The sequence below is a fragment of the Amblyomma mixtum genome, chromosome 5, assembly GCF_055824585.1.
Source record: "Amblyomma mixtum isolate Tamu chromosome 5, ASM5582458v1, whole genome shotgun sequence".
Taxonomy (NCBI): Eukaryota; Metazoa; Arthropoda; class Arachnida; order Ixodida; family Ixodidae; genus Amblyomma; species Amblyomma mixtum.
Genome location: NC_143016.1, coordinates 129,549,991 through 129,569,130, shown reverse-complemented (window position 1 = coordinate 129,569,130; position 19,140 = coordinate 129,549,991). Strand labels below are relative to the sequence as shown.

The 19,140-nt window shown below is 44.1% G+C and overlaps 1 protein-coding gene across 4 annotated transcripts in view; it reads right to left on the bottom strand.

Annotated features, from left to right (window-relative positions):
* CASK (peripheral plasma membrane protein CASK) overlaps nucleotides 1–19,140 on the bottom strand; it is a 629,306-nt gene that overhangs the window by 45,396 nt on the left and 564,770 nt on the right. For all 4 annotated transcript variants that reach the window (XM_089546010.1, XM_089546012.1, XM_089546011.1 and 1 more), the window contains 2 exons: nucleotides 1,331–1,519; nucleotides 240–318 (listed from right to left, as the gene is read on the bottom strand). In XM_089546010.1, coding sequence (XP_089402136.1) covers nucleotides 240–318; nucleotides 1,331–1,519 — 268 coding nt within the window. The remainder of the gene's footprint in view (nucleotides 1–239; nucleotides 319–1,330; nucleotides 1,520–19,140) is intronic.

The following is a 19,140-nucleotide window of genomic DNA, read 5'->3' as shown; positions in this document are numbered from 1 at the left end:
CCAAGCAAAACTGGGAGACTCATATAAGATAGAAAAAAAAAAAAAGCCTGCCAAATTTCTTCATGTTTCTGTCTATCATGATATGGATACTTTAAGCACATACTTGCTCTCTTTCTCATATGCAAACACACGTATGCACAAGAACGTCAGGCTGAGTGTTGTACAAGGCTGTCTGCATTAATAAAGAAATCAAGATTGATAAAAGACTTATTTTTTTGCAAACAGAGTTCTTCTCTCACCTTGCCTATGAATCATGCCTCCATGCATGATGCGAGCCACAATACATCGTCCATCCTCGTCCAACTTGAGGGTGATACCCTGCAAGCAAGCAGAACGAAACACATGGCAGACCTTCACATGTGCTGCAAAGCTTCAACCCTTCCTGAGAAAACACAAAAAAAATACCACCTTGTGGTGAAAAAATTGTACAGAGATTTGAAGTGGCAAAAGGTAAGATCATATGAAGCAATAATCTACAAGGAATAAACAAACGAGCCATTAATTACAATCTAATTAATAGGTAAAATAGAAGAATAATCTAAGAATAGGTAAAATAGAAACCTAGAGCCAAGATAAAGCCTCTGCACTGATCAAGTGAACAGGAAACCTTCTTGCTTTTATTTTACATGTAAGTGCACCTTACTGACATAAAAAATAACAAGAACATTCAAGTAGTTATTAGGCAATTTTAACACAATAATTTTTTTATCACACACATCAACCCCAATAGCTATGCTGTTAAACCCAGAGGAAGTGCTATATATCCTCAATGCTGTCTAGGGAAACAGAAGCTACACTGTGCTCAAGCAAAGGAAAACTTACTACCTTTAAGCTTTTTCTGGCTGCTTGCATCCTCATTTTGTTCTGCTCAAGCACACTGCACATTATGGTCCACTAGACATTTTACACTTTTGAATTGAACAACCAACATCCTCTCACATGATATCTATGCAATCTCTTTCCCCATATAGTTCCTCCCTACCCACCAGTTACACTGACACTGTTAGCCAGCATCATGCTGACAATGCTTTGGATGCAGTGCACCCAATTTGGGCAACAGAAACAATGGTCTCTTTGGCAGGCACTACTGCAGCATGCTCCTTGCTACAAGTGTCCGGCACGCTTGATTACAATTACCTTACCACGGCAGCGAAGCTAAAGCATCGAGAATTCCACTTCTGTAAATGAGTTCAAAGTCAGTTTTTTTGTGAGTTATATGACACCCTGCTTTTCTGCCAAAAGGTGATTTCATAAACTACAGGTAGTCAAAACTTGCCCCACGCCATACAGGGACCAGTAAGGGGGGACAGGGTCTGCAGAGCACACGCACCATGGGCTCATCGGTATTCTTCTGGAACTGGACGAGGCGTACGCGGGTGACCTGCTCCATGTCGCCAGCCTCGCTACCACCTGCCTCCTGGTTGCCGTTGAGGAACGGTGTCAGCGGTGGCGGTGTCACCCTAATCGCCTCCTCACTGTACACCTCGTGTGCCACCACATCGTGGGCCTGGAGCAATGCCTGTGGAAAGGAACGAAAAGAAGGAAGCAAGGTCTATTATTTAATGGAATGCTGCAACACTGTCTACTACGCAAAGAAATGCCTGTAGGAAGCCTTCAGCATGCTTTGAAGAGTGAAATTACATGAAGCAGAAGCGAACTTTGCAATGGAAGTCAACATGCATCTCTTTAATTCTTTAATTCTCAGTAAGTCTTTAATTCTCTGCACATCAGCATGTTAGAACCACCTTCCTGAATTGACAACCAGCATTCAAGACAACCTGCTTTTCTGTAACAGTTTAGCTGACATTGTATACTAAGCCTCCCAAAAAATGTGTTGATTGCGCTTTATTACCTTAGCTTATTCTTTTGATTATACACTCATTTCTTCTCTGACAAACTGCACAGGATCAAATGTAAACAGAAAGAACTGTGGTCAACTCTTTTCTTACAAAACAAATACCAATACCACTATTAAAGAGAGATCTGGAGACCTATATGATCTGTCATCTCTACGTGACGTATTCAATTCAGTATTCCTTTATGCTCCAGATCACCTTTGGCAACAAATCACAGAAACAGAGTTAAAAACGTCATTACTACCAAGCAATATTAATTCAGCCTTTCTACTAGAAATAACAGCAGATGAATTCAATATACTAGTAGTGACTATTCCAGACAACAAGCCTGCTGGATACGACAAAAAAGACCCAGAGCCATAAACGACAATATAAACAAACTTAGTCATATTATTTCATTAATACTGAACGACACTTTATATATGGGACAGTTTCTAGGAAACATGAAGACCTCAGTTGTACGTCCTATATACAAGAGAGGTGCGAAAAATGATAATAAATATATAAAAATAAAAAGACATATAGCTATTTTGCCAGTACTACCTCACTTAATAGATAGATATGTTACAAATATCACAGGCAAATTCTGCGACAAATATTCTTCGATTTCAGCGACACATATGGCTTCAGGAAAAATAAGAGCACTACCGCTCTATGGTACTAGCACAATATTGGCGGCTCCAATTTCAAGAATTTAGGAAGTGTAGAAATAAAATAATTTTGGTTGCATGAAATCTAGCAGCCAGCTTGGTTCTCAGTTTCATGAGTAGTGTGTTTAAGTGCAATGTTTCTTCCCAAGTTGTTTATATTTGTGTTCAGTACGTACCATAGTGGTCAAAAGTTTCCAGGATGGGCGAAAGTTAATTTAGGTGCACTGATGCAGTGTACACTGGTGCAACATGTCACTTCATTTCACTACTGCACACCAAGAAGGGTGAGTCTGAATTTCACTGCCACAAGCATGGATGGAAGCCAATGCTTTGTTAAGCCAATGTGTACGCATGGTGTACGCATGGAAGCCATGCAATGTGTACGCATGGAAGTCAATGTGTACGCATGGAAGTCAATGTGTACGCATGGTGGAGACTTCCGTCCCCGATAGTGAATTTCACAATTTATCTTGGTCACTGCAGCAATTGGCAATCTTTCTCTGCGAAAAAATTTCTGAGCACAAAATCATGCTGTATTCCAGAACCATACTCATAAATTATGAACATAACATCAGCATAGCAGTCAACATTCTTAACGTTAACTAGATAAAAGTTTGCATGGCTGGTATCCACAAAACATGCTCTGTAAGTGGCCAGGCATTTCTTAACTCTTGAAGCAAGCACTTTTTAACAGGAACAAGGCAGCCAGCAAAGCCATTGCCAACTACTTTTTGTAGCCATCAAACCTGTGTACCGCTGGTACAGCCAAAATGTGCTTCAGAAGGCACACAAACTTCGGTAAATGTCACAATTCAGTTGTAAACGATATGGCTCTGAAGCTTAAGTCACAAGTGACAAGGGAATGGCTGTGGTTTGGTTAATGGGGTTTCACGTCCCGGAGCGACTCAGGCTATAACGGACGACGAGAATGGAGTATTGTGTGCTCTAGGCAGAAAGCGAACTACATCGAAATACAAATGACAGATCTGTGACGTCTTGGGAGGAGTTTCTTTTTGACACCGTAGTGTTTCATGGCCAGGTCTTTGCAGTGCAACACACTGTCAGTGAAACATTAAGTAAACAATGTCATAAATACCCGCAAAGTAATACCAACGGCCGTCGTTTCCATACAGGGCATGTAAAGGCAGCTTATATTTTCAGTAAATTAAAACTAACCAAAATCAGCCCGGTGGTCTCGCCTCCTGTCAGCCGAGGAGCGGAAAAAATTGCCTGCGAGAGGGTCGCTCGGCGTAATAACGCCGGCAAGACGTTTTTAGCAACATTTTTCCCCGTTGGACAGGTATGCCCATCAAGGAAGCAAGAACCAAGGTGACGCCCAAAGTCAAACATTAAGTAAAGAAACGACCACGATCTGTAAGTATGTGCTGCGCAGCAGAGTCGCTTCGACAACTAAACTATCGGCTGTGCCGACAGTATTAGTTTGCAAGCGCGATCCGTCCGAGACTTTGAAGCTCTGATCTTGCCGCAATCAAACAAACCTCGAAAGAAGTCGGAAATGCTGGCGCTGAAACCGATACCCGCCAATATAATAAACTACGCGCACCAGGAAAATAGATGCCATCCTACCTCGGTCTGTCAATGAGCGGCGGCACAGATGGTATCCAACGCAGCTATGCCGGCTACTTGCGATGAGCCCACTACAAGACCAACTACGGCAAATTATTTATTAGCAAGATAAAATCAAATACGAAGCTTTCGGCCACACATTTACACACCCTACACTTGCTAAAACGCGAATTCCACTTGGCAGTCAGTAGAAGAGACAAGCACAGCAAATTACTGCAGCACGCGAACTGAACTTGACTTGTATTGGATCGGCTAGCTAGCCGACTCTCCATAGGCTCCGGCACATGGTTGCGAGACTGAAACATAATTCTTCTAAATACAGTGCACGGCCGCCTTGTTTCGATTTCGAGAGCGCGGTTGAATTCAAACGCACTGCTTCTTGGTTTGAAAAGACTGGTGGCAACGACGGCAGATCGCATGCCCAAGTTTCTTTCTGTTTTCCGTCTACGGTACTGACTCTTTCATTTTTTATCGTGATCTAGACAGCCGACAATTTCAGTGAAAGCAATTATGCCAGCATCATCTTTGTCGCGAATAGAGAGCGAAAAAAAGAATTAAAACTACAACAGCTTTGAATGGTTTTATTGCGCTGGGAATTGCAACGTTGGGGAATTCAGCCTCACGTACTGGCCTTATCTCCCCCGCCATCCCAAGTTGCTGACCAAAGCATGGTGCTGGTCCAAAGAAATATGCGTAACGTGCTCACTCTATTCAATTCAACTCTGCGGCAACAGTTCAGAAATGCACAGAATTTAAACCAGCGTATGATGTATGGCTTTTTTTTATACCAGCTGTGTTATGTGTTTTCGATATTAGACGTTCCGGATTTTTTTTTTTTAAAGAACACTTTACATACAAAACAACATACACTTTAAACACATAAGCCTATATGGGAGCACAAAGGGCGTAAGCTGTCCTCTAGCGCATGCCCTTTTAGGGGCAGGCTATGCTGCCCAAGTCCCGGAGCAGATTTCTATAGAAACGGAGGCATATTCCCACTGCGAAGCGTATTAAATGGATGCAGTTAGCAACGGGAAGAGGCTTTTGGTTTAGTTTATTGGGGTTTAACGTCCCAAAGCGACTGAGGCTATGAGAGACGCCGTAGTGAAGGGCTCCGGAAATTTCGACCACCTGGGGTTCTTTAACGTGCACTGACATCGCACAGCACACGGGCCTCTGGAATTTCGCCTTCAAGAAATTCCAGCCGCCGCGGCCGGGATCGAACCCGCGTCTTTCGGGTCAGCAGCCGAGCGCCGTAACCACTGAGCCACCGCGGCGGTGAGAAGAGGCTTTTAAACGCGGCACTGGAGGTCTTGAAGTCAGCAAATAGAGTAGGTTGAAACGTCGGTTATAATAATCACAACTGCTAGAAGTTCGCACGTTTTGAAGAGGGAATTTGTTTCTGCTCTCAACCGAAAGTGTTACGTATTTTTAGGGAAGGAAATCTACCTCACAGCTTGGGCAGCGTGCCGCTAAGAGAGTGTGCGCTAGAGAACAGCTTAATGCCTTTTTACTGCTATATTGGCTAATCCGTGTTTATAAAATAGGCTACATGCAGCCAGGCAGACACAAACTGATATATAATTATCATTGCTAACCCAGTGATTAACGACAATTAATTAATTAACTTTTTATTCACTGCAGATAGTGGAGCACGTATAAAAACTCGGGGGCAGCCGTATTCGTAGACTATCCTATTTCGTGCTATTCAATTACGCATGCTAGCTTGAGCGCGGGACTCGCGGGAAACGCCTCCTCGATGTGACGCAGCTCTTGCGTGTGGCATCCGTCCGACGTCATGCATACATGCTACTGCATCGGATACTAGACTTGTAGGGGCGTGCGAGTGTTTGTAGGGGCGTGCGAGTGTTCGAAATTTTAGAATAGCGAATCGTATATCATCCCATTAGAATCGTTGAACGAATCAAATAGTGCTTGTTCAAAATTATTCAAAACTAATCGAATTTGTTGTGCAGTGTTCGGATAGTTATTGAATAACTGATACGAATTTCCAATAAGGCGCGCTGTAGTTTTCTACGACTACTTCCGAAATAGTGCCCACTCCAAGGCGCACATCGTATTAGCTCGCAATCGGACTTCGCGAGAGGTAGGGTTCAGCCCTGCGATGCCGCCCATTCGTAGCCGTTCATAATGCTAAAATGCGGCCTCCAAGACTGAATGATTAGGTAGAGCTCAAACCGGTTTGACGAACTAGCAAGCCGTGCCTTGATGCCTTCGGAGTCGACGACACATACATAGCAATCGTCCCTCTAATAAACCGAGATCGGGCGCTATAGTTTATTCGCTGTCCTCTCAGTCACCAACACATAATCTTCTTATACAGTACACGGACGTCTAGAATTTCGCCTCCATCGAAACTCGACCGCCGCGGCCGGGATCGAACTCGTGTCTTTCGGGTAAGCAGCCGAGCGCCGTAACCACTGAGCCACGTACCGCGGCGGCCCCAAGTATTTATAAGTTGTTACAGCGGTGATTTCTGAGTTAGCAATAAAGTACTTTGTGAAGATAGTTCAGAGTGACGCCCCTTGTCTCTCACCCTTATTTCTTTCTTTCTTTCTTTCTTTCTTTCTTTCTTTCTTTCTTTCTTTCTTTCTTTCTTTCTTTCTTTCTTTCTTTCTTTCTTTCTTTCTTTCTTTCTTTCTTTCTTTCTTTCTTTCTTTCTTTCTCTCTTTCTTTCTTTCTTTCTTTCTTTCTTTCTTTCCTTCCTTCCTTCCTTCCTTCCTTCCTTCCTTCCTTCCTTCCTTCTTTCTTTCTTTCTTTCTTTCCTTCTTTCTTTCTTTCTTTCCTTCCTTCCTTCCTTGCTTCTTTCTTTCTTTCTTTCTTTCTTTCTTCCTTTCTTTCTCTCTTTCTCTCTCTCTCTCTCTCCTCTCCTACCGTTGCGCAGCAAAGCTGTCCTCGACGAGATTGTGACGCGCGCTGCGCGTTTCACCATTGCTCAATATTCGCAGCTGCAATAACAGGGCGGCGCCATCTTTTCACGCCCCCGAGCACCGGCGGAGCGGTGTCACAGCAAAGCCACCTAGACTAGGTGGCTTTGGTCACAGGCGCCCTTTGCCGAAATGACTGCGTTAATTTCTTTCCGCTAGCTCGAGAGGGCTCGCTGAAGTCATTTCCGTGTGTACGTGGAAGACCACCCCCGAAGCATGTGATAGTGACATGAGTGCGTGTGTGTTGTGTGTAGGACATGGACAGCTTGTGCTACATGAGAGACGACTGCAAACCAGTGTTTGCGTGGACATCTGCATTGCCCGGGTTACTCTATGCAGCTCACTGCGTTGTGACAACGTCGCCTTCCATTTGCACTCTACCTCTTCTTTTCTCTCTCTTCTCCTTTCTCCCAGTGTGAAGTAGCAGGACATATTTCCACCGGCCGACCTCTCCGCCTTTCCTCTCTTTAAAGCTTCTCTCCCCCTCTTCCTTCGCGTCGTCATGTTTAATGGCAAAGCCATCGTTTCTGCACTCCATCGTGGCCGCTGTGGCCCGGAAATTTTTCTATTGGTAACGTGCGTTTAGTTCTCTAGGAGTACGTCAGATAAAATTCGCGCGCAAATAGCGTTGGCCTCATATTTGAAAACTGCTTTCGGATACTTCAAATGAGAAATAAGGTGGCGACACCGCTTTCGACGACATTTTTAATAAAATAGGCTATCAAAAGTATATGTTCTCAAATTTTCTAATAACCTCGTTTCCTTGTACTTTTCTAAACGCAGAAAGAAACCCGCTCGATATCAGAAAATAATTCCGGGGCACTTTGGCTCTCTAAAGTGCTGCAAGGCGAAAGCGTTTCCTGGCCACTGTTTGTTTTAATTTACTTTTTATTTTTCATATTTTGTTTTTATTTGTTTTTTGCTCCTTTTCTTAACTTTATTGATTTTATTTTTATTTTCACATCTTATTTTTATTTTGTCTTTATTTTTGTTTATTTTCTTATTTTATTTTTTATTTCCCTTTTCTTGACTTTACTCCTTTTATTTTATTTATGAAGCCCATGCATTCACTAGATGCGCCTTTATTCATGCTGGAACCTTGAGCCTTTTAAGCAGTGACGCCGAAAGGCGCGCGAATCTGCCGACGCGTCTGTCGACACTCCTGCGGACGCGTCTGTCGACACGGCTGCCGACGCGTCTGCTAACGACAGTATGAGGCATTAAAGGCTTTCGCCTTAATATTGTCGTCATTCAGGCTCGGAAGCGGACAATAGGTTCACGGCAGCTCACAGGCTCCCGTTATAATACATGGTGCATTGAAAAGCCTCGAAATGCGAGGCGGAGAATAAAAACGAAGCAGGCAGGAGAGGTCAGCCCAATAGATACCCGGTTTGCGATGCCGTACGCAGGGCACACAACGCGAGTGTAGAGAAAAAGAAGACGCGTCCAAGCTTACAACGATCGTGCACAGTCAAAGGCTTTCGGAAAAGCCAGCTGCCGTGAGGAAACAACGGTGTGTTTACAGACTTCCGATTCATGAGCGTTGAGGCCGGTTTTGAAGTGTCGAAACCCAGTTAGCCTGGAGCGCCAAAGGTCTGTTGTGTGTCCAGAACGAATCGGAAGAGAAAAGGGACATAACGGTAAAAGGCCATCCAGAAAACTTTCAAGTAAGTGCACCGGAAAGGTCAAGACTGCGACAACCAATCTAGAAACAGCAAAAGAAGAAAAAGAGAGCTGGTCATCCCTTACAGACTTTGTCCTCAAGTCATAAATAAAAATCCCGTAGTTCCTTCCGGTATGCTGCACGGCAAAACTCATGAAAACCTGAGATCGGTACTCCTTTGTCAATGAAACTTCAGCGGGGTATCGAGGGCTGTATGTATACTACCAGTGGCTGGTACATCACGATCCACACTTTGCTTTGGGTTAGCGCTAAGCTGCAACTCTGCGTTTCGCATTCGATTTTCTTGATTTCTCGGCACACGTCGCAGAATTTTGCGGGTCTTATACAAGTATTTATCTGCAGGTTTGACTTTCTCATTCGCACAAAAATGAATCTGTACGGTGGGTGACTAGCTTTTTGAGCGAGTGGAGCAGACGACCAGATAACGTCACATAGAGGATGGACGGACGGACAAAAGGCACCGAGAGGGACGCGTGCACTAACTGCATATCCCAGAGCGATACACACGCTTTCTGCATTGCAGCCTGCTAATGAAGTGTGAAAAATCAGTGACAATTTTAACAGATCTGGCCGACAGGTGCCACCAGCTTGCAACTACCGAATTTACTCGAAAGTAATGCCAGTGTTTTTTTTAAACCAAAATCAGAAGTGAAGAGTGAGTAACTCTCGCATTATAGTCGAATATTCGCGTCAAAATCAAATATTACGCAAAGACAACACATATGACGTATTTACTTGCATAATGGCTGATAAATCGTGTAGGCCGGCCCTCAATTTTGGGAATTGGGAAAAAAGAACAAAAACAAAATAACAGTGCCGCATTGGTCGCCCACCGGAAGTTCCGAGCCACAAATACCGATCAAAATACACCGCAGCAGCGGCCGAGCAGTCAGAAACTCCTCGCCAGAGACGGCGCACATGCGTATCGAGCGCGGATTCGACGCATCGTCTCGAGGTAATGCGATAGAATACGCGCGACTTGAAGGCATCCTGAAGGCTTTCGTTTCGTTCTCTGAAAGTTTAGCAGATTCCCTCAACGCTCGCTGCGCCGCCGATGCACCACGCTAATGGCAGTAATCCGCTGCGGGTGCACGGAAAGCTTGGCGTTGTTATTGCGCGCGAAAAGGCTCTCTCGTTACATTCCTCGGTATCGCTATCTGAAACACTTTTGGGCGACGTCGAACTCGCGAAATTTTCTGACGGCTCAGTGCAAGACAACAGCTCGTTTAAAAGTTGCCGAGAACGACCACTCACGTTCGGGAAGCATATAACTCGATCACCGCTCAGTTGAGCGACTGGAAGTTTAGTTTTTACGACGAGGAGTTTAAAGCACATGGTCGACGCGGTGACGGCGTGGCGGGTCAGCGCACTACATACACTTAGCCATGCTTATTTTCGTACCGGTCTTATCTGGTAATCTTTTTGTGCGGCTCTCTTCAGAGAGGGCTTGTGAAAGCCATTTGCTGAGTTACTTTTGTCCGCTGATGTATACTGCGGCATCGTTCCTTACGCTACATTCCCGTTACTTCGCTTTCTCCTTCACGCGCGCACAAAAGCGACCCTTAGTTACATTCGGGTGAATACGCTAACTCGAAAAGTTTGTGCCGCTGTTGCACCGCAAAAGGGCGAGCTTCTACGCATGTATGTTTTTGCAATTCTCCGAATATGCATGCGCGGATCACTTGATGCGGTGCATCACGGCCTGCGTCTATATTTAAAAATAGCACGACTTGATTTTAAAACGCTTTTATTCATTACTAGGGCCCAACTATATCAATGGCGATGGTGAGTAATATTCTGCGTGAAAAACAAATGAATCACTGCAGATGTGGGAGTTTTAATGGAGGTTAATGCTGTTAGCCAAACAAGCAAATCCAGGTCGTGGACCGTTATGGATTTGCTTCCACCAGGCCATAAGTCAATCACGGCCCAGCTTAAAGTAAACAGAAAGAATAAACGAATCTTTCGTGAAATACGATGTACGAGGCATAGGCAAATCTCACAGCCTCCCGATGAGAAGCTTTCAAACGTCACTGTTCTGGGGGAAAAAAAAAGTAAAATACTTCTAAGAGTGTTTAAAGTTTGTCGATCCCCATCTTTAACGAGCTTCAGCTATCTAGGGACCTCAAACGGAACTTAAAATGCCCCATGCTTGGGTAGTTGATCACGACACTTCTTGCGCCCTACTTAACGGAGTCCCCGCTAGTTAGACGCCCACACTTAAGTTCTTCATACGATTGCTGTACAGCACACCCACTGTCAAAAGTTTGTGGGAGGCGACTGTGCCAAATTTTTTCGCATCAAAAACGTATTTAATAATGCGCTGTGTAATTCCCACAATGGCAGTTACGCTGCATATATTAGTTCCAGGACTCATTGTCAAATGGAGGTAGAAATTAAATACTTTTGCTAATACAAGAATAGGTCAAAAAGTAACACACAATCCGCGGTAGCTCGGTATTGGTAAACACTAGGGAAATTAATATTTGTAGGTAGGAGCAATGGTCCTTTACACCCCAACCCATGCCTGTTTATAGCTCCCTGTTTCGTCACGTAAGTCACGAATGATAATCAACGTGACATCCTACTACGGCAAAATGCAGTGATCGAATTCTTCTACAAGTCGGTCGATTAACTAAGCAAAATCAGTTCGCTGTGAGCTGTTGCCAGTATGTGGATACAGCATGTACACTGCATTGAAATAATGTGTCTCAATGGATTTAGATGTTTCGGCTTGGTGATTGCAGCATCCAGATCTAGCCACGTTCAGGTAGACCGTCAATCGCCACAACCGATGAAAATGTGACTGTCATTCAAGAACCATGGTGTAAGAATATACTCTTACACCGTGCAAGAACTCATCAAAATGACAGGTGCACCACAACGAGACAGATCATAGCACAAAGAGGTATGGCAGAAGGATCTGTCTTAACGCTAATAGAACGACTGTAGAAGAGAAATATTTGTGCGCACTGGGTTCCACGGCCCGTGACAAGGGAGGTGATGCAAACCAGGAAAAACGTGTGTGATGATGCTCTGCTAAGTTTCTTCGGGGATTGTCCACAACGCTTTTACGAAGTCGATCATTCGTCAAGTAATTCATGAGGCGCTATAGGATTTCTATGTGTTTGGACAATTGCGGGTTCATTTGCAGGGAAAACAGGTTCGAGATGACAACGAGTTCATGGGTGTGTGAAAAAGTGATGCAACGACCAACAACTCAAGGATTTCGCGAACATGCATATGCGTCATGGAAACAAAGATGGCTGCAGAGGAGCGACTCAAATGGGTGAGATGTTCAGTGGAATTCATAAAAGAACTAAACCTCCAATGCTTCTATTTACTAAATTTCATTTCTCTATAGTGCTTACTATTACCGAGCCACAGTGTATTATGCGTTACTTTTTAACCGACCTTCGCATATTAGCTCTTCATAAACGTTGGGTATTGGGAGGTAAGTGCCCGACCAGGCAAATGCTATTCGCCTCCTAGAATTGCAGCTAATTTAACAAAACTTGCAGCTGGTTAGTCAAGATTATTAATTAGGAATGACTTCGATTCGAGCGACCACACATATGCGCGGATACAAACACGAGTTGAGAAAACGAGGCGAAGTCATTATAAAGTGAACAGGAGATTACATACAAAGCTCTCGAAGTGAAAATGCGTGCAGTCGTGGTGGAGACAGAGCGCGCTGAAGAAGCACAACACGAATGCGGACCCAAACTGAACCATCAAACATACCCACTGAAACGCACCCGCGCACAAGCACGAACAGAAACGCATGCATTATGATGTCACGGAAACACAGAGGAGCTGCTGCTTTTCTTTTTATTCTCGTCATTAAGGTTAAAGAGAGTCGATGAACGCAAGAAGAAAACAATACAAGGCCGCCGCCGGCGCCCACAAACTCGTTTCCGCTAGGACGGAGGAAGCAGAACCGCCTTCCGTTTCATTTCATGGCCGTCAGAAGAAAGGAAGAGATGAAACACTTGTCTCACACGGACCATTATTCATTCGTCCCACGCTAACGGAGGCATGCAGCGGGCATAAAGAAGCCACGCAGTGGAAAGAGACGAGTTATATGGGACGATTTTTCTTCACCACCGCAAGCGGCGCTGTAGTTGCACCTCATCTGTCGACGCGTAACAAAAAACGAACTGTAGACTACATATGAACGCGAGCAGACGGAACTCAGAGGAACGGACTTAATGAGCGGGGCAAGATGTGAAATGCACGCGGCACACGAAGGTATGAGGGAATGGAGCAGCGAAATGCACACGTAAAAGCGCTACCGCGGCAACGAGAGTCTAAAGTATGAGTCCGCAAAAGTTAATCGCGACGCTGTGGAAAGAGCCGCGGGGCTGCAGTCGCCGCTGTAATCTCTGCCGACACATCCGTTCGTTACTTACGGATGGAAAGAAGAGCGGATATATAAACAGTGGCGCGAAAGGAAACGTTGGTCGGGCCAGATTTAGTTTTTTACTTGGAGGCACACTGAGAAATCTTTTTCTCGAAAAAAAAAGAAAAAGGACGAAACCCGGGTAGGCATCTGAGACTCGTAGGATGAATAATAACAAAAAAAAGGAAGCCAGCGAAGAAAAAAAAAACTTTTAAAAACAGCGTAAAGAAAAAAAAGAAGAGAAGCGTTGGTGTCCTGCGGAGAACATCACAATAAGCAAGGAAAGAGAGAGGAGAGAGAGAAAGAGAGGGATAGGCCGCAGCCGTGTAGACACGTGCTGAGACTGACTCTCGGGCGCAGACTTGGCTCGCCGCCTCGCTCTGAGCGCAGACGTCGACCGTTAGAGTTGCGCCATTTCTTAGCTTCATGCAAGTCTGCCGGCAAGCCAGATTTATGACCCACTCATATTAAAAGTAGGGGAAAAGAAATACCGCAGAGAGAGAGAAAGAAAGAGAGAGAGAGAGAGAGAGAGAGACGGATTGCGATCCGTGTTTTGTTTGGTTCTCATCTTTTGATCGCTCTGCCTCCACATAACTTTCCGCTTCTGTCTAAGCCTGTTCTTATTGTTTTTTTTATTTTGCATGTACGCAGGCATGGAGTTATTGCCCTGCGCTGCAAACATGTGGGACGTCGTCTTAGGAGTTGTGCTCTGAACTTAAAAACGAAAAAGGTAACGGGGACATTCGGTGGCGCTCACATTTGTATGGGTCGTGCGGAGTTCCAGTAAAGTGCTGCTCGACATTCGTATCGTAAGTGTAGTACGTAGTCAGCACTATTATTATCTGCAGAGATATGATTATAACTAAATAGCATATATAACAAACAAATAGTCATTTCAAGAAGCATGGCGGGCACTGAAGCCTTCAAGAAGCTTCAGCGAGGTGTACGATATACTAACGAAATGGCCGCCATGATGCCGTTCACTCTCGCTAAAAGGATGTGTTACAATACGCGAAATTCGAATTTTGTAGTTGCTGCAGACTACAAGAAAGAAGTTCCACTGATACCACGCATTACGCAGAACATGCCACACGGCTGCGAACACTACTCGTGCCGCTTTATATACACCGAGGACGAGGGAGGACAGCGGGACTCCGTGCCGGAGGGAAGGATTTCGGCGATTTTAAGTCCTCACTGATCTTCAATACCAGCTGCCACGTGTGCGGAATGTTAAATTAGAATTTCAGAGTTTGAAAACAGCTGTAAATAAATAAAACGCATTAACGATATATATGCCACTGCTTTACACTTGCAGCCGACGCACGAACTTCTTTTGATTGGAATTTAATGGGACTGAATCCGAATTTTATCCGTATTTTTCGCCTTTCAGAAGACTGAGAGCTAGAGAGAGGGGAGAATCGCGCTTCTTCCTCGTAATCACTCCTTCTATCTGTCTCTGCCAGGCGCATCCGCGCTCTGTTTTTACAACGCGAGCGAGCAGAAAGGAAAAATAAATAAATAGAGTGACAAATAAGGAGAATAAATGGAAATGGACGAGGACTTTTCAGGCGATTTATACGTCGACGGTCTGTAGAAGCCCACAGGGGACTAGGCATCGCTTGAGTCTCGTTGAAGAATATTATTCCAGTCGTCCGTTCTTTGAGTGTCTGCGCGCAAGACTAATACGCGGAATTCGAAGCCCCGCAGAATAAGAAAGAAGGGTAATATCTATAGAAGCGAGAAGCAGCGAACACGCAACTAAACTCATCTGAGCATGTTGAAAGGCGCTTTGTTTTTCCTGTTTAACACATGAAAAGGACTGATTCTTACATTCAGCGTCTGCGCTTTTTCTGGCAACCCTCCTTTAACAAACTAAAGTGCTTTGAACCAACGCTTTTGTCGGTAATGTAGCGAAATTAGTTTGGTTTCGCAATGACAGTCCTTTGCATATTTCTTGAATGTGAGGAGAAAAAAAAAAGCTATATAAATCTTTTTTTTTCTTTTTTTTGCAGAAAAGGCCGAAATGGGGTAGTGAAAAATAAGACTGTGATCCGGGAAAATTGCAATGGGTTATGGTTTGAAGTTTAGTTTACATTAGTGCCTGCGTACGGGTATGCCCGGAGTGCAAAAGAGTGACTAGATATTAACTTAACCATCATGCACAAGACTGCTAGTAAAAAAAGGTGAAGGTTATTTAAACTTCCTTTGCAAGGAAATAAACCCGCGCTCGAAAACGCCGCTGCTCACCAGAAAAGGGGACAAAACAACGCAACATATTCACGGAGTTCACGGTGGTGCAGCAAGGACGACTCGAGTTTTACATAACCTATGCCAGAAAGATGCGCAGCAAACGTCGCAAGTAATGCATGAACTCATCCCCCCCTTTCACCAAAGAAAGCAAAGCCTGTGAAGAACAATAACAACAAGAACCGCGGAGAGACTGCTTGCGTATAGTGTAGGAAAAATCTGCAACACAAAATTGGAGAGGTACTTAAGCTCCGCCTTATAGGCATAACGCGACAACGTTAATGGGAATTGAAATGTGCGGAATTGAAAATTTTCGTCTTTCCTGGGAGTCTTCATACCACTCCTGGCACAACAGTGGTGCAGCGGTTAAGCGATGCGCCACTGCCCTGCGATGGAAGGTGCTGCTACCGGTGGGGGCTTGTGCGACCCAGGTTGATCTCCCCGAGCAACCTCTCGCGATAAAATATTAATGAGTCTATCTAGTTTTAATAACGCTCGAATAACATGTAAAATTTTGCGTTTAATGTTTCTGGAGTGACCCGTGTTTGCTGTTTCTGGCGTAAAATGCTAACGCATACAATAAAAACATACACATGGTAGTTTAACCTCTCATATGTGCAATTATAGTTTTTGTTGCTGTATCATGTGCATGTTAACCCTAGCCTTTGTATAACATCTCGATATCTTTTTTATTCATTTACTCAACGTCTTATTTTTGTAAATTTGTGATAAAATGGGACTGTTTACTTAAGTACAGTAATTGATATCTTGTATAGAATATTTTTTTTTGTACTGCTGTCACTGTTGCCTGCCGCCGGCTTCCAGGCCTCGTCAAGCAGCTGCTGCAGCTTTCTGCCTGGGAGACCGTCAACTTCGTGAAATGTTGAAAATAAAGATGCTGCATACTTCCCAGACTGATCCCAGACTGTGCAAGCATACTCGAGTATGCTTGCACAGTCTGGGATCCGAAATCCTTTCTTGATGTTCAAAAGCTAGAAAGAGTTCAGAATTTGGCCTTTCGTTTTGTTTTCAATAACTATGGGCGATATTTTAGTGTAACGAGCGCGAAAAAATCTTTGGGTTGGGACTCCCTTCAAAAACGTAGGAAAGTTCTGCGTTTAAAATTATTTCATAACACATTTCATTCTAGAACTGGAATAGACAGAACCAAATATATAGCCAACCCTGATTACGTGTCTTTACGAAGAGATCATCCACTTAAAGTTAAAGAATACAGATGCCGGACTGACCTTTTTAAAATGTCTTTTTTCCCCAAAACGGTTTCGGAATGGAACAAGCTGCCTGAGGAAGTAGTGTCCATACTATCAAATGATTCATTTTCTTCCGTGCTGTGACATTTTTTATGTATAATAATTCCGTGCTCTTTCCATCTCAATGTTATCTTTTTTTTTTGTAACCACCTGCATGAGGTAGCATTTGTGTACTTTTTGTTCAACCCCCCCCCCCACTGTAATGCCAGACAATGGCGCTGTGGGTATGATGATAAATAAATAAATAAATAAATAATTAATTAAATAAATAAATAAAATAAAGATGAATTGAATTGAATTATTTAACTGCCACGTGCCGCTGTGGCCAGATTGCTGACCATCCGGTGGGAAGGTTGTGATGGCGCTACAAGGTCACGCGACCTAGGTGGCCCATTTAGGTTGCTTCCCCGGTTTTTTTTTTCGCTCATAAAGGCGACGACGACGACGACGGGTTTTCTGCAGAACGGGAAACTTAAAAGTGCACCAAAATAGGGATCTGAACTCGTATTTTTACCGCGGGAACCCGGTCTACACGCTTCGAGCATCCTTGGAAACTTCGAATTATTATCCTGTGCGGCAGTTTTCCCTATAAAGTGGGTTTAAACGACCCGGCTCCCGCCTTTCTTTTTAAAACTGACCTCCTAGAGTAGGAGGAGTCAGCCAACGCGTGGAGTTTCCTTCAGCCAGTCGCGTGGCGACCTCGCTTTCGTTTTGTTTTGTTTTTGTTTTTAGGTTTCCGTGAATAAATAGCATCAGTCGCAAATAGCATAGCCGCAAATTAGGCTCCCGGAAATAAAAACACGCGTGGACTCTTTTGCTTTACGTATCACTCCGCCAATGGCAGAGCGGCAAGCCGTCACGCGATTGGCTGACAGGCATTCCACGTGTTGGCTGACTCCTCCTCTTTTCGGAGGTGAGTTCAAAAAAGAAAAAAAAGAAAACGGCGAGGGCCAGGACGTTTAATTCGATTTAACAGGGAAATCGACCACACAGGACAATAATTCAAAGGCTCTAAGAATGCTTGGAGCGTGCAGGTCGAGTTCCTGGGGTAAAAAGGCGAGCTCAGAATCTTCAGTGCACCTTTAACGTTATCGCGTAAAAACATAGAGTCACTCCATTACACTGATCCTCCCCCTGTTTCTTGGCGTGCATGACTGGAGTCCGCCGTACTGGAGGATCGGACGCCCTTGGTTCGACAAGCCGCCGACCACCTCGGCGCTTAATTGTGCACCTCATTACTACAACTGAAATTATTACGCGACAAGAATAATGGGATTCTGTTGTTATTTCGTGCATGCCTTGCTCAAGAACAGGGGGCAAAAAAAATAATTGAAACTCTGCAAACATCTGTAAACTTCTCGAGCACGTAATTCATACTCAAGTCATTAATTATCTAGAGGAACACGATATCATTTTGAAATACCAGCACGGTTTTCGCAAGAGTTATTCATGCGACACCCAACTCGCTGGATTTACTAATGACATATTTTCCGCAGTAGACGCAGGCTTACAGGTTGACGCAATATTTTTAGACTTTCCTAAAGCTTTTGATCGTGTTCCATATCACAGGCTTCTAACCAAATTGACAAACTTAAATCTCCATCCAAACGCTCTTTCATGGATAAAACAGTTCCTCTACAATAGAAAAATTCAGGGGGCCATTTGGCTCTCTAAAGTGCTTTCCTAAAGCGTTTCCTGGCGCACTGTTTTTTTTATTTATTGATTTTTTATTTTTCATATTTTTATTTTCACACGTTATTTTTATTTTTTGTTCATTTTCTAATATCTTTTTATTTTTATTTTCTTGTTTTTTATTTTATTTATGAAACCCATGCATTCACTAGATGCGCCATTATTCATGACCAGACCCTGGGCCTTCGTGGCACAGTGGTAGCGTCTCCACTTCAAATGCCAAAGGCCCTAGTTCGATTCCCAACCTCGACACAGTTTCTTTTTAAAGTAGTAACGCCGAAACGCGGACACATTTGCTAACATTTCTTAGTCACGACAGTATGAGGCATTAAAGGCTTTCGCCTTAAAACAATTCACCTCTGTCAATGGCATCAACTCGTCTTCTGTCCCCGTAACATCTGAGACCCCCAGGGCAGTGTACTTGGTCCTCTGCTTTTTTCAATTTTTATTAACGATCTACCCAACTGTGTATCGTCTCTTATTAGGTTATTCGCGGATGATTGTGTTATAAATCGTAATATTACTCATGAAACCGACCCTTTACGCCGTTTTTGTGGCCTTCAAAGTTGCGCGTCGCAACCCAGTCGACCTCTCCCAAATCCCAAATTACTCGAAGCAGGTGGCTCTCACTACCGTATACGCCGCTATGGCATGCTGTGCTGCGGTGCTTGATCGTATCTGGTCTGCTGTCTCCCTTGCGAGAAAGACTGGCAAGTCCATATTAAATGTTGTAGATCTGCTCTACAGTGTTCTTGGCAGTGGGAGAACCTATTGCGCATTTATAAGTGTTTCGTGTCTGGCAA